Below are 20,728 nucleotides of genomic sequence, written 5' to 3' on the forward strand. Positions count from 1 at the left end.
TGACCATGCTGGCAGGGAGGCATCATCCTTTTTCCCTGAAGCATAAGCCTCTTCTTCTCCTGCGTGAAGTTTGCCCTAAATTGTGTGCATGGCCAGACTCATATATCTAAACAAAATCCTTGGTGTGGTGCTCCTTCCTACTGAATTCTTTGCAACACTCTTGGCAAGTCCTACAGAAACAAGCTGGTCATTTCCATGCTGAATTCCAGTTGGAAGCATTGTAGATACACCCACAATATTACAGGCTTCTCCATGAGCTCTGCTGCCCCTAAAGACAGCATGCTCCCAAGCTCCTTCAGGGAAAGAGCTGTTTGGGAAGGATTATTTTAGTCAAGTGTGTGAGAATCATGAGTGGAAGAGCATTTTACAGAGAACACTGAAAGGGGACGTGTTTTGGAACAACCAGGGGCATGCTGGTAGCATACAAACCCTTGGCTTTATGAGTTCACATCTGGGCTTTGAGAGTTTGACATTTTGTGAAAAAAAGCTATATTTTGACAGAAATTGTTTCAAATCGTATAAATGCAAAAGATAATATAGTTTGACAACCAGCATTGCAATGTGGCATTTATTCTGTCTTGTTATGTTGAACATGATTCCTCTTCAGAGGAGCAAGGCAAATTCATATTTCCCAATTCAGCAATGAAAAAAATTATTAGCATTAAATAAGCATTCTGTGTGATATATTAAATTATTGTACTTAATCTAATTTTGGGTAGCGTCCATTTTACCATGAACATGATACTGGTTTTAAAATGTAAGCAGAGAAACCAAAGACTGAATGAGCTAAAATGTAACATGCTTAAAGCAAAACTACTCTCACCAACACCAGTTTGTTTTCAATAAGTTTTTTGCAAGCTTGCAGTGCTTTTACTCACACTGTTCCTGTTTATGTGTTATTATTTCCAAGGTCATTAATGTGTGCTTAAAAATATTTTTAAAGGGGGAAAAAAAAAGGTTCAAATTGCCCTTTTTTATATCCTTAATTATTTTCCATTTTAATATTAATTTTGCCACAGCAGAAAATAAACAACAGCTGAGAAGTGGGGGAAGAGCAAAAAGGTAAGAGAAATGTGTGGGCTATTTTTATGGGCAAAAAATTTTCCCAGTAAAAGCAATATGCACAATGGTTAAAATAATGTTGTAATACCAGGGGAGTAGCAAAGCCTAGAGCCATGCTTCTGACTGTGTGGAGCATTTCTTCTGTATGTGTTAGAGGAAACTAGAGACTCATTTCTCAAATGGAGAAGCAGACAATTTACAGAGCTTCTGCAGTGTGGATAAAGCGGTGGGGCGTGTTTGAAAAAAGCAAGCATTGAACTCTGCTGTGATTGAAATTAATGCCATAACTTCAGTGGAAGCAAAGTTAGCCCAGAAGTGCTTTATTTGACAGCTCTGGTTTTTAATCTTTTGGTATTTTGAAGAAAAAGGAGAAATTCTGGAAGTCTTGCATTGTTTTTCTTAATTCTAGGACAGCAAGTTCTTCTCAGAAGGTACCAAGGGTCAAACAACAGACAGTGCAACGAGCAGTGTCAAAAACTTCACCTGGGAGTACAACAGAACCTAAATCCTCCACCAAAGGGAGCCCCAGACAGGTTTAAACAAGTTTTATCTTGGCAGCAGTACAGCTGAAATTAATGTGATTTTATCTGGGGAGTCTATAGGCAGCAAGAGGATGGGAGTAACACGATTAATATTTGTGCAACTAATGGGTTTTACTGATTATGTCATTTAAGGGTGCAAGACTTCAAGAGAATTTCTGGCTGTGAGTTGGGGGGCAGTCACAGGCAAAAATTAGAGGGAAAGGAGGTATATAATTCAACGTACACTGAAAGCAATCAGGGTTTTTCCATTAATACCAATATATTCATCCTTCAGTGCCAGAAAGCCAAACAAAGAAGTAAAGAAGAAAGCCTGGTATCAGTTGTAAGCATCTTCACAGTGCATAAGTTGTTTGAGACTGGGGGAGTGATTTGGCTCTGTAATGCTCATGTCTGAGAGTCTCATTTTGGTAAGATTGCTGTGAAATCTACTTTATTATCATCCCTTTACAGAGGGTGAAGCAGGAACAGCAGGTTGGTTGGTGGGCAAGCACTGGGTCTACTGCAGATTTTTTTTATGGGCTTGGCTATAATTCTGCACCAAGAGGAACTCATCTCTGACCTGTTGTTACCCCTAAAAATACCCCAAAACATTACCTTTTGGATTTTACAGCAGTAACTGCTGTGAATACATAATCCTAAAATAGCTCCTCATTTCTGAGTTGACATGCTGTGCCTTGTACTTGGCCTGTCATTTCCACTGTTCATAAGTATTGCTTCTTATGTAAAATGCAGTTTTCTGCTCTGTACATGGAATAACTTCTCTGCTGAGCTCCAGAGCTGTGGCTTTCACTGCTGTCACCAGTCAGGTGAAGTCTAACTAAATGTACAGTGGTGTTTGAATGATCGGTATTACTCTTGGAACTTCATCTAGGCCTATATGAAGAGATGGGATGATACCTATAATGTAATATCTTCAGTTCATCTACTTAGCAACACATCTGTTTTAAAATGCATTTTTCTTTAGAATAGTGATGGTGCAGATACTCTAGATCAATCTGACTTTGGTTTAAGCATCTCAGGAATCAGCAAAACTGGAGTGGACAGCTCTCACCCAAGAAAGGTTGGTGGAAACCTGGTGTGTGGTTAATCAGAGAAATATGAATGTAGGAAAAAACCCACAAAGGTTTTCAAAAATATCAAATGGTAGGGTTTTCTGTCTATTTTTATATAAAATGTTTCTGTATAGTCAGCTGAAGGGTCAGTTTTATAATTTGGGTAATAATTCTTTGCATATAAGGCACTTTTTGCATGAAATACTATTTAAAACATACTCAGGGAGGAATATTTCTTTTTTAAAAACCCAGTGGTAAATAACTATGGTTGAAGATAAATTTTGAATTCCTGAATGAGGTGATGAAAGGCTCTACAGTTAAATTGTTGAATTGACTGAGTTGTGTGTTCTGTCCCCATTGCTACCATGGGTTTTGTGTCAATTTTTGCCACAATTAGGACTGAATATGCAGTAAGGAATCCCACTGCTGTAATTGAAAGCAAAATTTAGTCCAGTGTATTTTTAAGAGTAGTGGTACTATTGTGGTAAAGTCTACTGTAGCATTTTTTTCTCCTTTAGGGCCAAATAATTGACTTCCACAAGATGATTCAGGATGCTGTCAGAGTGTCACCAGATGGAATTCCCTTGAACAGCCTTAATTATGATCCAGACCCATCAGTAAGTTTTCTGTTCATATTTCCATCCAATCAGTATGAACTTGAGTTTTGCATAGCCAGGAACAAAATAAAATACTACAACAATGTTGGTTTTGTTCCCAAGTGCTAAAAAAGGGCTTAGATTTCTGAGAGGTGTATTTCCTCCTTGAAGGGACAGTCACACTTGATAGTGGTCTAATTTGATGACAGTTGTTTACTCTGATCGTGAAAGCAGGCAACAAATAAAAAGGATACCTTATGATGAAAAAAAAAATAAAAATAATTGCAGACACCTGCAGAACTTCTGGGGGTGAAATTCTGGTTCCTTTCAAATCAGTATGTCTCTAGCATTCGCCTCAGCTGAGACAACACCAGAGTTTAGATGGTTGAGATAAATTCTGTGTTAATGCTCCAGACACAAGCCAGAACTTCTCAGAGAGTGCATCCAGCGTACATGGTGCTCGTCTGCCTGGCAGCTGCTACACTGGAAGAAACTATCCAAAAAGAAAATGTCACAAATCTGTGACCTACAGTTACATTTTTCCCTGCTCTTAATGTATGTAGGGCATATTTAGGACTATAAGTGCAATAAGAAAGCTGCTCATTTTAATGTTGATTCAAGTTAGATTCTGTCAGAGGAAAAGATGACTTACTGCAAATATTGTTTACTTCAAAATTTTTATTATTACCCATATTTCTGCAGCTTTAAAAGTTGATATTACTATGATGTATCAGTTTTTTAAAAAATATTTAATAGTTTTCTAAAAATCCTTGCAGTCTGACAAAAACGTATGTTTTTCTCTTTCAGGAACGATTATTGAAACCACTTAGTGCTTTTATTGGCATGACTGGTGAGATGAGGGAACTTGCAATGGTTGTAAGCAAAGTAAGAGCAGATCTCCACGTCATTTGTAGAGAGATGTTGATTATCTTTATCAACTGGGAATGCTATTTGTTTCTTTCTGCTGTCACTGATAGTGCTTATTCCTGAATGTGCAAGTTATTTTTTTCTCCATGTAGCTCCCCAACAAGTAATTTCTTTACATGTAGTGATGTTTCTTTCTGATATACAATGGGAGGAAATAATTAAGGCCATTCCTTTCTAATGGGGAACAGGTAATTTAATCATGCTGGGGAGACTGTCATGGCTTTCCTCTTTGCTCTTAGTGCTACAAAAAATGTACAATACTTCACTGAAAAGAGAGATTTAAATATGTTAGCTAATACCAACTATTATCTAATGTTTTATCTAGCTGTGATCAGATGGTGGGAGAAACCTTGATTCCACCCTTTGGCTGAAGTTTCCATTCAAGGCCTAGGGCTGTAGTCAGTGTGGATGGTGTGCCAGTATCACAGCAGTATCTGGATTCTGAATGTATCTACTAGATGGCATCTACCAAAATTATTATTAAACCCTGATATTCCAGCTTGGTTTAGAATCAGAGAATCATTTAGGTTGGAAAAGCCACCTAAGGTCATCAGGTCAAACCATTCCCCCAGCACTGCCAAGGCCACCACTGACCCATGTCCCCAGGTGCCACATCCACACGGCTTTTAAACCCCTTCAGGGATGGGGACTCCAACACTGCCCTGGGCAGCTGGGACAGGGCTGGACAGCTCCTTGAGTGAAGAAATTTTCCTTAATATCCAACCTAAACTTCCCCTGGCCCAGCCTGAGGCCGTTCCCTCTCCTCCTGTCCCTGTTCCCTGGGAGCAGAGCCCGACCCCCCCGGCTGCCCCTCCTGTCAGGGACTTGTGCAGAGCCACAAGGTCCCCCCTGAGCCTCCTTTGCTCCAGCCTGAGCCCCTTTCCCAGCTCCCTCAGCCGCTCCTGGGGCTCCAGCCCCTTCCCAGCTCCGTTCCCTTCCCTGGACACGCTCCAGCCCCTCCATGTCTCTCTTGTCCTGAGGGGCCCAGAGCTGTCGCCAGCACTGGAGGTGCCTCAGCAGTGCCAGCACAGGGGACGGGCCCTGCCCTGGGGCTGTGGCCACACCCTGGCTGGGACAGCCCAGGGGCCACTGGCCTAATACTTGTCCTGTGCCTTGCTTTGTGCTGCCTGCACGATTTGCACTCCCTGTGCATTCTCACGTGGTGCAGTTGAGAGATGCTGCAATTGTAGGCTCTGCAAGCAGTGCCCACATACCAGCACTGCTGGAGCAGCATCAATGATAGACCATATCCCAGGGCAGGCTTGGGGATTCTTCCAGGATGTACAGCTTGACCCCTGGAGGGAACCACAGCATTGTCAGCAGCATTTCGTTTCACTCCTGGGCTGAGGTGCAGTCTAACAAAGAGGCTCTGGGCTGCTGGGGATCTGTGGGTACAGCACAGGTAGATACTTAGCATCCACCACCTGTGGATGAGTCACTCATCTCAAAGGATTCATGGCACCATGAATGTGTTGGTAATGTTGTGACTTTCTGCATATAAACATCACAAGTGGTATCAGCTTGGGTAAACCTGCTTCTAATCATCTTTCTAAAAAGCCTGGAAGATTTTCGCTTACAGATTTTTATAGCTGTGTATGGCCCAAATTCTTGGTCTGCAAGTCTTGCATTTGTTGTTTAGTAGAACTTAAGAAATGTCTTAGGAAATTTCCAGCCTTAAAGTAAGAAAATTCTCATCTGTTTCAGTTCCTGTCTGGTCTTTAATTTATGGTAGACCTTTAAAATAATGCTGTTCTTGCTGCTACACTAACAAAAAGAGCAATAAAAAATTGCTTTCCCTTTGTTATGGTATGTTTTTTGAATTGTGCTCCATTATGGTATGTTCCTAGTTGCTATGGTAATCAACACTGTATAAATCAATAAAAATAAATAGCATGTGATATCTATTTCATAACACAATCTAATTTAATTTGGAAACAACTATGGAAGTCTCTACTTAATAGCAGAAGTCTGGTTCATCTTAATTCACTGTTAATAGAAAGGGAAAGTGTAATCTACTCTATATAAATAATTTTTTCTAATTGTATTAAATCATCTTTTCCCCTTGGATACAACCATGTAATTTTTCTTCCGTCTGTATGCACTATTTTTGTTGGAGAGCAGAATTTATCCCAATTATTTGTAATGAGGATATGATATGTTTTGCAGAACAATTAGCCCCTGGAACACAGAGCCACAAAATATTATGAAGGCAAATGGAAAGATTCATAGAAGATTTGGAAAGTTTGATGAATTAAATGAAATTAATTTATTGAGTGCTTCAGGGCATAGACTAATTACCGTCTATTGTTTGATAGATGCTTAGGAGAAAAATTTCTTCCTGTTGCAGTTTCTCAGAGCTTTTCTTGCAGCATGTAAAATCTTGCTTAGTGTGCAGTAAATAGCAATTTTTCACTGTTACTTACAACACAAGTAATAATATAAGTAATAGGTAATAACATTATAATAGGTAATAAGTGGTAGGTGCAACCATAAAGTTACTGAGCATCAAGTTTAAAAAAAAACAAAGTATTTTCATGTTGCACATGAGTGAGCTGTGGAACTTGTGACTACAGAATAAACATGTTTAAAAAAGAGAAAAGAGAAATTCACTGAAGAGTGAATGTCAAAAGGTGTTTCAACTCAAAGACTAAGATGTAAATTGAATTACTGAAGTCCATGGATGGGTGTAAACTTGAACCAACACATCCCTATTATTCCTTTTACTTCTTTTTTTAAACATCCAGTACTTGCAGCAATAGATACAAAATATTAGGGTTGGCAAACCTTCATATCACGATCGCTCTTGATATGTTTGTTGATTACTAAATCAAACTCACAGGAAACAGATCTGAGGAAGATACACATTTATGTTATCATATATTTTTATATGCTGAGCTCAGCATGTACATTTGGCAGGAATACATCAGGGAAACTGGGGCCTGGAGGGGAAGTGGAGGGGAAATGATTGCTGTGTATGCCTCCCTCCTGGGAGATCCCTGGTACCTAGGGTTAAATAGTACAGCCTGTATCACTTAACAGCACTCTTATTTTATCGCTGAGTCGATCCTTTTACTTTGCCAGAGGTCATTATCCTAGTGCAGAAGGAGTTTTGCTAACAAGATGTGATGTGTGTTGCAGGACATTTATCTCCATAAGACGAACGTGAAGTGGGATGATATTATAGGATTGGATGCAGCTAAAAGGCTGGTCAAGGAAGCAGTTGTTTACCCCATAAAGGTAAGGTGCTAAACAGGTTTGAGAAACCCAGTGCTGGGCTTGCTAGCTTGTTTCCTTGTAATTAGAGTGGTGTTTTAGAGTTCTCACTATTTCTGTGCTTTTGTAGGCCATTCATGTTAGAACTGTTGGTGTTCCTGTTTCCTGTTAGAACTACTCCTGTTCCATCTAGAGCAGCACAGGCATTCTCCTATAGGAAAATTACCTTTCACTATTAAAATTGTAAGAGTTAGGTACAATGGCACCTTTGGCATTGTAAGGAGTGCTGGATTTGGCCTACATTAATTCCATGAAAAATGACTTACAGAAGAGAATATCACATCAATTTCATTTGAAAAAAAAAAAAAAAAAGAAAAACCACTGGAAACAGATTTCAAATGTTAAATAGTGTTTTATCTCAGTACTCAGATTGTACATGTCACATTGTTTTGGTGCAGTTTTATGTCTCTCTTCAAATTTCTTATGTTTCTTGAATGTGGTAGGAGCAGTGAAGGTACAATCCTTGCAGTTTGTTTTAGATGATACATTTTTAATCCCTGAATTACTTTTCTGTTTCTGCAGTATCCAGAGCTGTTTACTGGCATTCTGTCCCCTTGGAAAGGTTTATTGCTGTATGGACCACCAGGTATGGAGGGCTTTTTACCACATCTTTGTGTTTGTCACTGCTTCTTGTTTTGTCCCACGGATAAATCATTGCTGTTAATTAGATGAGATTGATAAAAAGGACGTGTTCTGTACATAAATTAAAAGGAGAGACTGTTGGATGGTTATGTCCATCTCTGACACTCAAACCTGGCCCTTGTCCTGAGCTTTGGCTATTTTTATACTCAAATCTTCCAGACACAGTACTTCCACTAACAATTCAGGGGAGTGAAAACTCAGACCTTTGTTTTCACTCAGCTTGGACCATTTTAATCAAGTTTGGCATGAACCTAATCCTATGATACGTCAATAAATCTGCCATGGACTTACCTCCTTAGTGAAAAATGTCCTTCCTTTCTTCTGCTTTTAGGGGTTGTTTTGGGAATGGGATGGAAGCTTTGCCTTCTGCCAGCTGGGTGTTTTCCTTGTCAGTGCAGCTTCCCTGCTCCTTCTGCCCCACTTTGACACAGAGGTGTGGCTGGAAGGGGACAGAGGGCACAAGAACCACCCGAGTCAAGTTGCAAAGCCTGTCTCTGCAATGTTCCTTTTGTTCCTTTGAATGTTTAGATGTTCCTGCCACAGAAGGCATCTGACCACTTCAGCATGCACTACTTCAGGATTTGGAGAATGCAATTTGCAGTTCTGTATTACCTGAGTTTCTCCAGACAATCCTGAAAGGGCCACAATATATTCCGAGGGCTGGAGCCCCTCTGCTCTGCAGCCAGGCTGGGGGTGTTCAGCTGCACAAGAGAAGGCTCCAGGGAGAGCTCAGAGCCCCTGGCAGGGCCTAAAGGGGCTCCAGGAGAGCTGCAGAGGGACTGGGGACAAGGCATGGAGGGACCAGGACACAGGGAATGGCTTCCCAGTGCCAGAGGGCAGGGCTGGATGGGATATTGGGAAGGAATTGCTGTCTGTGAGGGTGGGCAGGCCCTGGCACAGGGTGCCCAGAGAAGCTGTGGCTGCCCCTGGATCCCTGGAAGTGTCCCAGGCCAGGTTGGACAGGGTTCTGAGCAATGTGGGATGGTGGAAGGTGTCCCTGCCCATGGCAGGGTATTGGACTCAATGCCATTTAAAGGTCCCTTTCAATCCAAACCATTCTATGTGGTTTTTACTGTTTTTTCCCAACTGGTAGGAGAATGAGAGGAATTTATTCAAATGTTTGCGTTGCATTCCTTTGGAGAGTGAATTTCTCAAACACTGTTGTTTGTAGGTACTGGAAAAACTCTGCTTGCTAAGGCTGTTGCCACAGAATGCAATACAACCTTTTTCAACATATCGGCATCCACCATTGTCAGCAAATGGAGGGGTGACTCAGAAAAACTTGTCCGGGTAAGAATTATTCTCTTGTTCATTATATTTTAACATCATGTTCCCACTTAAAGAACTGGGGTTCAGCACAGAACTGGAAACAAGTGTTCCTCTGATACTCATAATCTTTCCTGATTTAGACAGAACATGACTTTTTTTATACTAGTTCTGAAAGCAGGAATAACATCACTTCTGCAGAAGTCTCATAATGGATTCTTGCTGTGGGACTTCAGTTCTGTAATGTAAGATGGAGCAGATGTTCTGAAGGCAGCAGAGATCTTTGAGTGCCTGATTAGGAGTCAGACAGTCAGAGTTCCAAATCTGTGTGCTTAGTGACCCATTCAGAGCACTTCACATCCATTTTGCAGGGGTTGGCTCGTAGGCGCCCTGCAAAATATTATTTGGATTCCCAAATTCTCTATTGTTCTTCATGGCACTAAATGGGCAAAGAACTCCCAGTCACAGAGATCTTCCAGTCAAATACAGATGTAATGTTGTTTCAAGGAAGGTAGTTTGGTGGTAAATGGGTAAATCCATTTTTGTATATACCCTAGTGAGAAGTGTGCATGGCTCAGCTGTGGTACAAAAATATTCAGGGGTTCAGGTGTAGCATCCTTACCCATCTGAATCTCTCTATAATATCTACCAGCTCAGTGGAAATCCACAAGCCCTTAGCCTGCCTTACCCTCATCTCTTGAGCTGCACTTTAAGTAAATGCAGAGCTCTTGGAAACAACCACAGCAAACTGTTCTCTGCAAATGGCATTCCAGGCATTATTATTCTCTCTTGAAATGTAGGCAATGGCTACAGCACACTCACTAGTCCTGCCTCCTTTGTCCTTTAAAATAGCATATTTTTCTTCTGACATTGCCTCCCTCTTTTACTGATCCTCTTGACATCTGTCCTGACTAGCTTCCTGGAATTTTCTTTTCTGGCAGGAGTATGTGGGGACAGTCTGGTTTCTGCCACCATCATCCAAATGGTTTTTGAACATGCCACAGCATTTACGTTGATATTGAATTTGTGGCATTTTACCCTTAATTAAACTAATGGCAGAATCAAAAAATGAAGTAAGATTGTGGATTGGGAGAGCTCTGAGAAAAGTATTGTGTGAATTTATATCCTAAAATCACATGAGGCTGGCAATGGAGTTTTCTGAAGTTGGGGGAAGGATATATGGGGTTTGTGGTCATTTGGGGGCATATCCACTCATCCTGTTTTCCTCAGTTCTACACTGTATTTGTGTGATTTTATATATTTTATATATTATATGTTATATATTATATTTTTAGTAAAATTGTATACTGGTCATGGTCTACTTGTTACTCTGGGCACATAATTTAAACCCTGTGTTTCATGCTTACAGTGAAGAAAATAATACGTATCTTTTAATATTTTATTTTTTTAAGTATTCAGATTTAAAAGTGCTGGACTAATATATATTGTTAGTGATACTTACCTAAAAAGCCAAAAAAGCATTTTACTGAAGAAGAACTGACAGTGTGTTCTTACTCCTAACACAGGCCTCTCCATGTCTACAGAAAATTAGATGAAACTTTGTTCTCCAAAGAGCAGATCCACATTTTTTGTTTCAGCTTAATAGTCCATTTTTTAAAATCTTGATTGTTCAAGCAATTTATATTTGTTTTGTTCAGGAAAAAAAATGAGTGTTTGATTCTTATCAAAAGAATCAGTCCTTTTTCTTTCATTGTGCTTCAGCTGACCTGCAATTTTTTTTCCTCAAATCCTTATTTTAAAAAAACGTACAAATGGAGCAACAACAAAAGGCACATGTTTAGTCTCAATAACAATTTAGGAGTTCCCTGAATCCTCTGTTGGATCATTTTCTTCTATCCCATTATTTTCAGAGGACTCTGATAGGATTTAGACAGAAAGATTTACACATAAAGACAGGATTACAAGGCTGTGTTCTTTATATCTCCTTTACAAACCTCTCAGAATCTGAGAGGACTCAGGGACCCTCAGCCTACTCAGAGCCTTTTGCCAGCAGATATCCTTTGGGATGTGGGTGCTGTTAATTTATCTTCCATGCCTTTGGTGTCTTCTTGTGTTAGTTTCTCTTTCACATTTATTCTTCTCTCCGAACAGGTGTTGTTTGAGCTCGCCCGGTACCATGCTCCTTCCACAATTTTCTTGGATGAGCTGGAGTCAGTTATGAGTCAAAGAGGCACTGCTCCTGGGTAACTGGTGGGACCACTTTGGGGATTAAAAGAGAGAGGTGTAGTGGTTGTGTCAGTCACAGCAGCCAGACAGGTTGTGTGAGGATTAGCAAGGGGCAACAAGAAGGAGGGAGGGGCAGGAGTTTACAACCAGTTGTGCTATGCTTTAAAGGGATTTGAAATGGAAATAAAGGCAGTGGTGGTGGGGAAACAACAGGTGAACTGTTAGAGGTAAGTTAGAAGCAGCTTATTTTGTGACACTTTGAACATAGGCATAGCAGAGTAATAGGGAGTGTACACAGTGGACTGGCATTTTCGTTGGTGACAGATTTTGGTGGCATTGTCAGGACTTCCCATTGCAGGAGTGGGAGGATGTTGTTACTTTCATCCAAGATGTAGACAGTTTTTAGTTAAAAACACATTTAGAAGATTTGGAATGGGAAAGAAGCAGGAGAAATATAAAAATACTGTTATAACCATTAGGAACCCATTACAGTGGATTTTACATGCAGTGAATTACATGATCACTTTATTTATATTGTATTGTATGTTTATATTACATGCCTGCTGCTTATAAATAGAATATGCCCTATTGTAAAGATACTACTTGTAGTCATTCTCACTCAATAGATGCAAATAATGTGCCAAATTTCTCCTTCATATGTACTTTTAAAAGCTCTCATTAACATCACTGGGTTATATATTCTAATAAGGGTTTTTATCCTAGATGTTGTACTTATTTTTACATGTACTTATTAAATACTGACTTGGCATTGATGTTTGAATGCCTTTGCAGAAATAAGTCATTAAACCTGAAATTCAGCCCTTACCATCTAAGGTCCTGATGTTTTTCCTGGGTTTGATCCAGGACTTTCCAAGAGCTTCACATCTGGAACCAAGAGTTCCAGCTGGTTTTCTGCAAAACAGATTACCTGTATCAGGGCCAGAATTCTTAGCACTTTGCTTAAGTTCTCCTTTCTTGAAGAAGGATCCTTTCTGTGTCGTCTCTGCTCCATTTCTAAACTCGTATCAGTATGGCATATTTTTCTGTTTTCTTTTGATAGAACATTTTGCAAAATGTTGAATTCAGTAGTAGGTTTTTCTTCTTGTGGTCACTTCACATTCACTCACAGAAAAATGCTACCCTGAAGAGGTAGGTGTACAAGTTATTTGATGGCAACTATCACATTTTAAGAATTCCCTACTATAGATCAATCAATCAATCAATTGGAGCCTTAGCTCTTTTCCAGTAAATATTGGTCTTGCATGGAGATTAACATGAAGAAAAAAATAAAAATAAATATTTTCTTTGGATCCAGTGATAATGAATTCTCCTCACTTTAATGCACTGAAAAGAGTCAATTTAAGTAATCATTAGAAAGCTTGATTTTAATGCTTAGATGTTAGCTAATGGAGCTTAATCATGCTTTGAACTGGGGCAAAACTGTGACAAGGGCTCAGTTGCTGTGAATGACGCTGTATAAATAAAGATGATTACTTTAATGCACTGAGCAAATAATATTTCTCTGAATCTTGGTAGTGGTGAACATGAAGGAAGTCGGCGGATGAAAACAGAATTACTGGTGCAGATGGATGGCTTGGCCCAATCTGATGATCTTGTATTTGTTTTAGCAGCTTCCAATCTGCCATGGTAAGAGATCCAGAGAGTACATTTTGAATACATTTTCATGAGCTTCTAAGCACAGATAAAGATTTTATTTAGACTTCTGCAGAAAAAGCCTTGATATTTGGTTAAAGCATTTAAAGATTAATTTGGAGCTTTTACTTTAAACTCTTCAATTCTTGCTATTTGTGTCACATGAGAATAATCCATAATAAAGTCAACATATGCTGGTTGTACCAGCTGCTAATATTTAAAATGGAGTATTTGACTTTATAGGCAAGTTATTTACTATGTTTAAGCTAAGAAGGGTTTTCAGCCTGGAACTATAAGGTGCTTAAAACATCTGGTGCTTTGAAAGATACTCCATAAATAGGAATGTTGGATTTTACTGGTATCAAATGTGACTCTGAAAAGTTGAGGGACGAAATTCTTCAGTTTTTTTAGCACAATTTAGTATAGAAGGAAAAACAATTTAAAATTGCAACCGGGGAATTCAATCATGTTGGTTCTCAAACTGGGCAGGACGTGTATTGGGAACAAGGCAAGCTGGAGAGCATGAGGAAGGGAAAGTAACATTTGTAGTGTAACAGCTGTGGATGCTCAGGAGAGGAGTTGCTGATCCTCATAGCACTGAGATCTTTCTGGATACCCCTGTTCCTAAAGGCACATGGACCTAAGTGTGTCTGTTCCCCTCTCACATGTAGAGGAGCACAAGCCTGGAGTCAGAAAAGCAGAAGACAGCAGTCCTGTTTCCAGGGAACTTCAAGCCATGGTCTGGGAGTCGTTTGCTGGAGCCCAGTGGGAGGTGTTCCCAGGAGTGACCTTGTGTGAGCAGCATTTCAGCAGCATTTCAAGTGGCAAAACTTGAAATTTGACTTGAAGGTGCTTCGTTTAGTGAGGTGACACTTGCCCAGCCCTGCAGTGTGACAGCCACAGAGCAGGGCACCCAAAACCAGCTGGGAGTCAGAGAGGGCTCTGTACCCACAGAACCGCAGGCTTCATTCGTGGATTGTTTTTCAAGATTAGTGATTTTTGGCTGAATCTTACAAAGTTGCCATGGGGACAAATGTTGGAAAAGCCTCTCTGTGTGACCGGAGGGCTCTGGGTTGTGATCAGCAGGCTGTTGGGAGTGTCTGAATCTGAATGCCACTGGGTGTGTAACCACAGCTGCTTGCTTTTAAGTACTTATAAAAAAGTCCTAAGTCCTAGAGCATATGTTATTTTGAACATACAAATGCACATTTGTGCATATCACCAAACGTTCTCTCACAAAGTCTGTGGTAATGCTTATTCCTCTTGTCAGCTGATCCTCTCCTTGGCAGGCCTGGCTAAAAAGGTCCAGGGAACAGGCAGATAGAATTAAACAAAAGGAGTGGAGTTTTTGCCTGAGAACTGAGGCTCAAAGGTAGTATTTTCAATCAGTCCCATGTGGCAGGTAAGCCCAGCTTGTCTTGTCCAGGGCTTCCAAGCTTTTTAACTGAGAGAATGGCTGTGTGAACACCAAGAATTTGTGTAGAAGTTAGCTGTACAAATTAGGCTGGTCCCTGCCCTGGGCCAAAAGTGTGAGTACAGAGCCACCACAGCCTTTTTTTTATAACCATAATAGCAAAGTATCTGTGTTGGTTTGGGGGAATTTATGTCTTGGACAAACTCATGAATTTAAATCAGTGCAAAATCCACCCCATTTTGGTACAGTATCTATATAAAAGGAACTGCACTGGATTCAATTTAATTATGTTCCAATTGTGTAAGAAAATGCTGAAAAAAATAACTGCTCTCTGTGTGGACAGTTAAGTTTGAAAGAGAATTAATACAGTATTAATACATTTTTCTCTGTTAGTAATACACTGTAAATGTTTATTTCATTGCAACATCATTGCCCTTTGACAAGAAGAAGAAGCTCTGTGCAGTGCATTGCACCTTTCTGTGGTCTCTTAAATTGTTCTGTGAGATAATTATCCATGCAGAGAGATTTCTGCATGTGTTTTGTTATCCCGTGTCTGCCTTACACAATCAGTAAGCTTTCTGGGAAGTTGTGTAAAATATACAGAATTCAGTTTTGAATATTTTACATATTTGATTTTTGACCATTTTGTAATAGTGAAGTTCTAATTTCTGCAAAATTGCTTCTTTGAAACATCAAAAATGACAGCCTTTTTTTTAAGGTTGATTCACCATGACAAGGTTTCTGTTTTGAGGGACCTGCCCTGAAACAAAGCTGTTCGTCTGTGTTGGGACCAGGGTGGCAGCTGAGGTGTTCACTTCTGAGTTTTGTACCTGAGACTTTAGAACTTCCTTTTGGACTTTCTTTCTTGTGGGCAGGTTGGATTTTGCTCTTTCTTAAGCAAACCTAACCCATGAGTGTACTGACTAGAGTGTCTGGCAGAAATGTGCCTACCACAGAGAAAATGCTCTAAGAAGTGGCTGAGCAAATGTTTAGAAAGATGTTTGAGGGAAAAGCCTGAGCTTTCACGTCATTGAGGTTCTCCAGCCTCGAGGAGTTTGGGATTATCTGCCTCCAGAGAGGTCAGCAGGTTTTGAACCTTTTTTAGGATCCCAACTATACATTTACAGATTATTTTTATGAGCATTAGGTTACATTTAGCCCCACTGTCAGACCCAGACTTCATCTCCACAGGAATATTTCATAACAAAATTTCAAAATACCTACTGCTACCTAAGTTGTGGCTTCACAGCACAGCCCTGTGCTCTTGCAAACATTTGTTGTTAAGCTGGATTTCAAGAGATTTGTTTAACATGGATATTTATTGATCAGGGGAAAAAAAATAGTACCAAGCTGCTTTTAGAAGAAGGAAAAGAAGCCTAAACAAAGCTCTTTACACTGTCCTAAGCTCCACTGCAGCTATTGATCTTCCTCTTCAGCCTGTGCTTGTTGCCCAGCCCTGCTTCCTGCTGCTCATCTGCAAGATGTTTGTAGACAAATTACTTGTTGAAATGATTGAATGTAATTAAATAAAATAAAGGCCTCGTTAGTGAAGGAATAAAGAGATCCTTAATCATGTAGTGAATGTTTCTTAATGTATCAGGACATTTAATTCAGTTTTCATTGTAGTGCTGTTTTCTTCTCATCCTTACCCTCAGGGTGGGTGAAGTTTTGGTGCAGGCCAATAGATCCAACCCAAACCATTCTGTGATTCTGTGGTACCTCCTAATGTTAATTACAAAAATTCATCCATCTTATGGATCTGTCGAGCTTTGTTTATCTTTTCATGAGCATCTCTCAGTACTCCCATTGGCTATTGTTTCAGAGAATATTTAGGTTGGCTCAGGGCTTTGTATTCTGCTCTGGTTAATGTCACTTAACCTTGCATTTGATCACTGACAAAAAACAATTCAGCAAACAACCTAAACACTTCAGATAACAAAAACATTGTTTCTGTATTTCCCTCTTCAGCCAGCAGGTCACTGTAACCTTCTGGATAAACAGAATCATAGAATCACAGAATCACAGAATGGTTTGGGTTGGCAGGGACTTTAGAGCACATCTAGTTCCACTCTCCTGCCACGGGCAGGGACACCTTTCACTAGACCAGGTTGTTCAAGCAACCTGTTCTTGAATACTTCAGGTATGGAGCAGCCACGGAGCAACTGTGGCAGGGCTTCTCTGGGCAGAGCAGAGAGACTTCTTTGGAGACTTACTTACAGAACATGGCTAAGGAGGCTTATGAAACTGTGACCTTGGGGGGACCTGAAGCAGAAGGAGTGATGGAAAATGTCATCATCTGGAGGATTTCCAGGCTATTTGCAAAGACTGGCTGTGATTGTCCTTCTGCAAAGGTTTTTTAGAGTACCTGTGTGGGCACCTCTAAAACCCTGAGAACTTCTGCCCTCTTTACACAGATGATGTTAATATGGGTATTAATAACAGGAAAGTGTTGTCAGCCAGAGTAATTCTTTCCAGCCAAGCAAGGTGATTTTAAGAACTTGAGCTGAAAAATACATTTGGAAGGTGAAAGGAGACTGGTGTGGTTCTTTGTCTGTTCTGGGTGGGACCCTGTGCAGGAGGTGTTGCACTTAACACTGGACAGCACCTGAAACAGCCTAAAAATATCAATAATAATAATAATAATAATAATGTCACTATAGCGACAGCTGTTGCTTAACAAATTCTGGTATTTACTTCTGAGGCCTTGCTAAGAAGCACAAGGATGGATCTGAGTGCATTCCTGTTGTCCTCTGGATTCCTGGTTTTCTGATTTTTGTGTTCATTGCTTGCATTAGTGCATGTGGAGCAAGGTTTCCCAAGCCAAGATATTGTTTCTGGGGAGAGGGACACTTCTGTTCCTGCTGAGCTGACAGCCAGGCATGCTGAGGTCTGGCAGGCACCTGTATGAGGGTTTGGGAGCCCATTTTTGGGGTTTTTTTAATCATGTGCTATGCCATAGAAAGCATTTGGTATTAAAAAAATAAGGACAAGTCACCAAAGTTCAGCTCTAGTGTTGTGCTACAAATCCATCTTGAGCTGGCTTTGAGCTCTCTGTAAACTAAAAGGGGTTTCATACGAGCACTCTATTTGTTGCTTTAATGTTGACTTTTCTGGGAAAAATATTTCACCCAGGGAATTGGGAAAGATAGGGGCAGGTTTATCTAAGTGTCTCTGCAGTCCCAGGTTGCTGATAGAACCCTCCAGCAGCTGATTCCTTGTACTCAGCCAGCACAGGTAGAAGTAGTGCTTAGGGCTTCTGTTCTTCTGCCTGCACAAGAAACTTTGAAGTGGGTTTCCCCTAGGTGAGAGTTTCTTGCCAGGTATGAGGACTAAATAATATTTTAAACTGGAATAAGGAGTCTGTGACTGAGTGGGGCCAGTAAAGAAAGATTGGTACAGGACCTTTTTCTTATCGTTTTTTAGACAAAAGATCATAATCAGCGTTGACATTGACAGAATCAAGGTTTTTGTTCACTGACACATTTATCCAGCCTGTTCACCCTTCACATGATCCTTTTTATAAGGATAATGTCTTTTGTGGCTGTATTATTTATAATTTGTATTGCAGGTGCAGTCTCAGTTCAGCGTCCTGTTCTGCCATAATACATGGCCTCACATCCAAGACCTTCAGTCTGGATTTTACACCTACTGAACATCCCTTATTAAGTAGCAATTAATTAGTCCTTAGAGTGCCCCAGACAGGCAATTTGTAATGACTCCTTAATAGCACAGGGGGAAAGGGAGAGGTTGTTGCTGATGAGACATGCTGCAGATGAGTACCAGGGTGAGGGATGGAAACTGCAACTTCTGGTTGTTTTTGTTAGCCTCGGTGTCACAAGCCAGCATATCACTGAACAGGAATACACTGGATATTTAACCCTTTTTGTTTTTTGGCACAGCTACAGGCACGGATCTTGCTGTCAAAGCCACGTCTCCACTCCGAGATGCGCTGAGACACTCTCCTCCTCTGCTTTCAGGGAGCTAGACTCTGCCATGCTGCGGCGGCTGGAGAAGAGGATTCTGGTTGACCTGCCCAGTGAAGAGGCACGGCGAGTGATGATCCAGCACTGGCTGCCCCCTCTGAGCAACAGCGGCGGGGTGAAGCTGAGGACGGATCTGGACTACAGCCTGCTGAGCCAGGTGGGCGGCACCGCGGCAGGGACAGCGGTGCTGCAGCTGTTCCTGGGCCACAGCACTGACCGAGGGCTGGGACAGCACCTCGGGCTGCAGCCACTGCCACACACACAGCTGGGAAAGCGCCTCAGCTCACCTGGCTCCAGTCAGAGGGACACTGGTGGGACACGGGGCTGAGCATGGCACAGGCATGGGGAAATCGCCGGCTTCACTCAGCTCTGCCTGCAAAATGGTGTGTCCTGGTTCTCTCTGCTGGGCAAGCTTTTCAGCCTTAAATACAGGGAGACTTCCAGCAACAGCAGATTTTATCACTGTTCTCACCAAGCTGGGAGCACTCCAATTCTTGAGGGTAATGAACAGTTAATTGTGTAGGGAAGGTTTGCCACAGCTCCGCTGCTGCAGCAGAGAAGAACATTTGACAGTGAAGAGATTCACTAGATACCCAGGCTTCCTTCATTTAGCCCTTTGTCACATCCTGAATTCTTTGGAAACAGAATCCTTTAATGGTTTGGGTTGCAAGTGACTTCAAAAATCATCTTGTTCCAACCTCCAGCTGTAAGCAGGAGCACCTTCAATTAGCCCAGGTTGCTCAAGGCCTCAGCCCCTAAATATTTTAGTTTACCCAGCTGAGATTTTTTACATCTGTTTACAGAGACAATACTGCTCATTTCTGGGTTCATAAGTGTTAATAAGGAAATACAGTTATTTCATTAACAAGGAAGTTGAGGATGGACTCAGAAAGTCTGATTTGACCTACAGAAAGTCTTTATTTGACCTACAGAAAACTGACATTTAGAAAGAAAATGTCCAGTATTTTCCTTGGTCCTACAATGTATTGTAGACATTCAAAAGAATAATGAGGTACATCATTTTGAGGGGAGGATACACATAAAAATAGATTCATGTGTGTGTGTCTGTGTGTATATAAATGTATATTTCAGACAACAACAGACCTCACAAGTATATATAAAAATACATATACAATATATATACAATATACCTGTAAATTCCATTTCGGTCTGATTGATTTGTAATTCATGTATGTGAGTTGTAATTCATGTGTCATTCTGATTCTGTCACAGGAAACGAATGGATACTCTGGCTCAGACATAAAACTCGTGTGCAAGGAGGCAGCCATGAGACCAGTGAGGAAAATCTTCGATGCTCTTGAAAATCATCAGCCAGGTACCTCAGCTCTGAGCAGAGAATCCGGCCTGGGAAATGCTGTAACTCTGGGAACGATCATTTTAACTCCAGCAGGTGGAGCTCTGATATCTGCCTGGAAAAGTTTTAAACTGTACAGTTTCTAACCCACTAAATTTCTAAAAATCGGGGCTTCTTTTAAAGCTGTCATTATCTGTGCTCCCAGCATAAATACAATTTTTAATTTATCTCACTACATTTATTCTGTTGTTTTCCTATATTAAGTGTTGGATTAGGCAGGGACATAAAAGGGTGTATTTTGGTAATAGTAACAGTATTTATTAATTCTCTTCTCTTTAGGTAACAGTAACTTGCCCATGATCCAACTGGATACAATCACAACAGCCGATTTCCTGGATGTGATCACCCACACCAAGCCATCAGCAAAGAATCTAAGCCAGAAGTACACGGCTTGGCAGAGAGAATTTGAGTCAGTCTGACAGAAAAAAACAAACCAACCCCAAAATCGAAAACCTCCGAAGCCTTCTGCTATCCAAAGTGGCCTCCAAAGGATCAAATGGTGATGGGGAAGGAAGTGATGTTGTTTCAAGGAACACAAAACACAGTGACAAGTGTCAGAGGGAAATCTTTACTTTCAAAATGCAAGGGTGGGTGAAGGGGTGGTGGTTATTCTTTATTAATGACCATTCAAAAAGTGTTCTTCTTGGAATTCATGTGATGGCAGCTCCTATGCATCAAAGCCTCTAGCCTTAATTTTATGTATAAAGACTTAAAAGATTGATTGGTTCTCAGTCTTTATTCATGACAGATTTTGAG

At 40.7% G+C, this 20,728-nt stretch overlaps 1 protein-coding gene across 14 annotated transcripts in view; it reads left to right on the plus strand.

Moving 5' to 3' along the window:
- The window catches only part of KATNAL2 (katanin catalytic subunit A1 like 2), a 28,859-nt gene extending 8,166 nt beyond the window's left edge, over positions 1-20,693 (plus strand). For 4 of the 14 annotated variants that reach the window (XM_019291985.3, XM_019291984.3, XM_019291990.3 and 1 more), the window contains 14 exons: positions 1,020-1,062; positions 1,472-1,595; positions 1,879-1,926; positions 2,569-2,664; positions 3,175-3,273; positions 4,060-4,137; positions 7,318-7,416; positions 7,975-8,038; positions 9,266-9,384; positions 11,473-11,564; positions 13,084-13,194; positions 18,514-18,754; positions 19,831-19,933; positions 20,252-20,693. In XM_019291985.3, the coding sequence (XP_019147530.3) occupies positions 1,020-1,062; positions 1,472-1,595; positions 1,879-1,926; positions 2,569-2,664; positions 3,175-3,273; positions 4,060-4,137; positions 7,318-7,416; positions 7,975-8,038; positions 9,266-9,384; positions 11,473-11,564; positions 13,084-13,194; positions 18,514-18,754; positions 19,831-19,933; positions 20,252-20,391 (1,457 nt within the window). In that variant the 3' untranslated portion in view covers positions 20,392-20,693. The remainder of the gene's footprint in view (positions 1-1,019; positions 1,063-1,471; positions 1,596-1,878; positions 1,927-2,568; positions 2,665-3,174; positions 3,274-4,059; positions 4,138-7,317; positions 7,417-7,974; positions 8,039-9,265; positions 9,385-11,472; positions 11,565-13,083; positions 13,195-18,513; positions 18,755-19,830; positions 19,934-20,251) is intronic. The other 10 variants (XM_019291986.3, XM_039566618.1, XM_020585218.2 and 7 more) reach the window with 9 other exon arrangements.
- The last annotated feature ends 35 nt before the right edge of the window (positions 20,694-20,728 follow it).

Source organism: Corvus cornix, chromosome Z (assembly GCF_000738735.6).
Source record: "Corvus cornix cornix isolate S_Up_H32 chromosome Z, ASM73873v5, whole genome shotgun sequence".
NCBI lineage: Eukaryota > Metazoa > Chordata > Aves > Passeriformes > Corvidae > Corvus > Corvus cornix.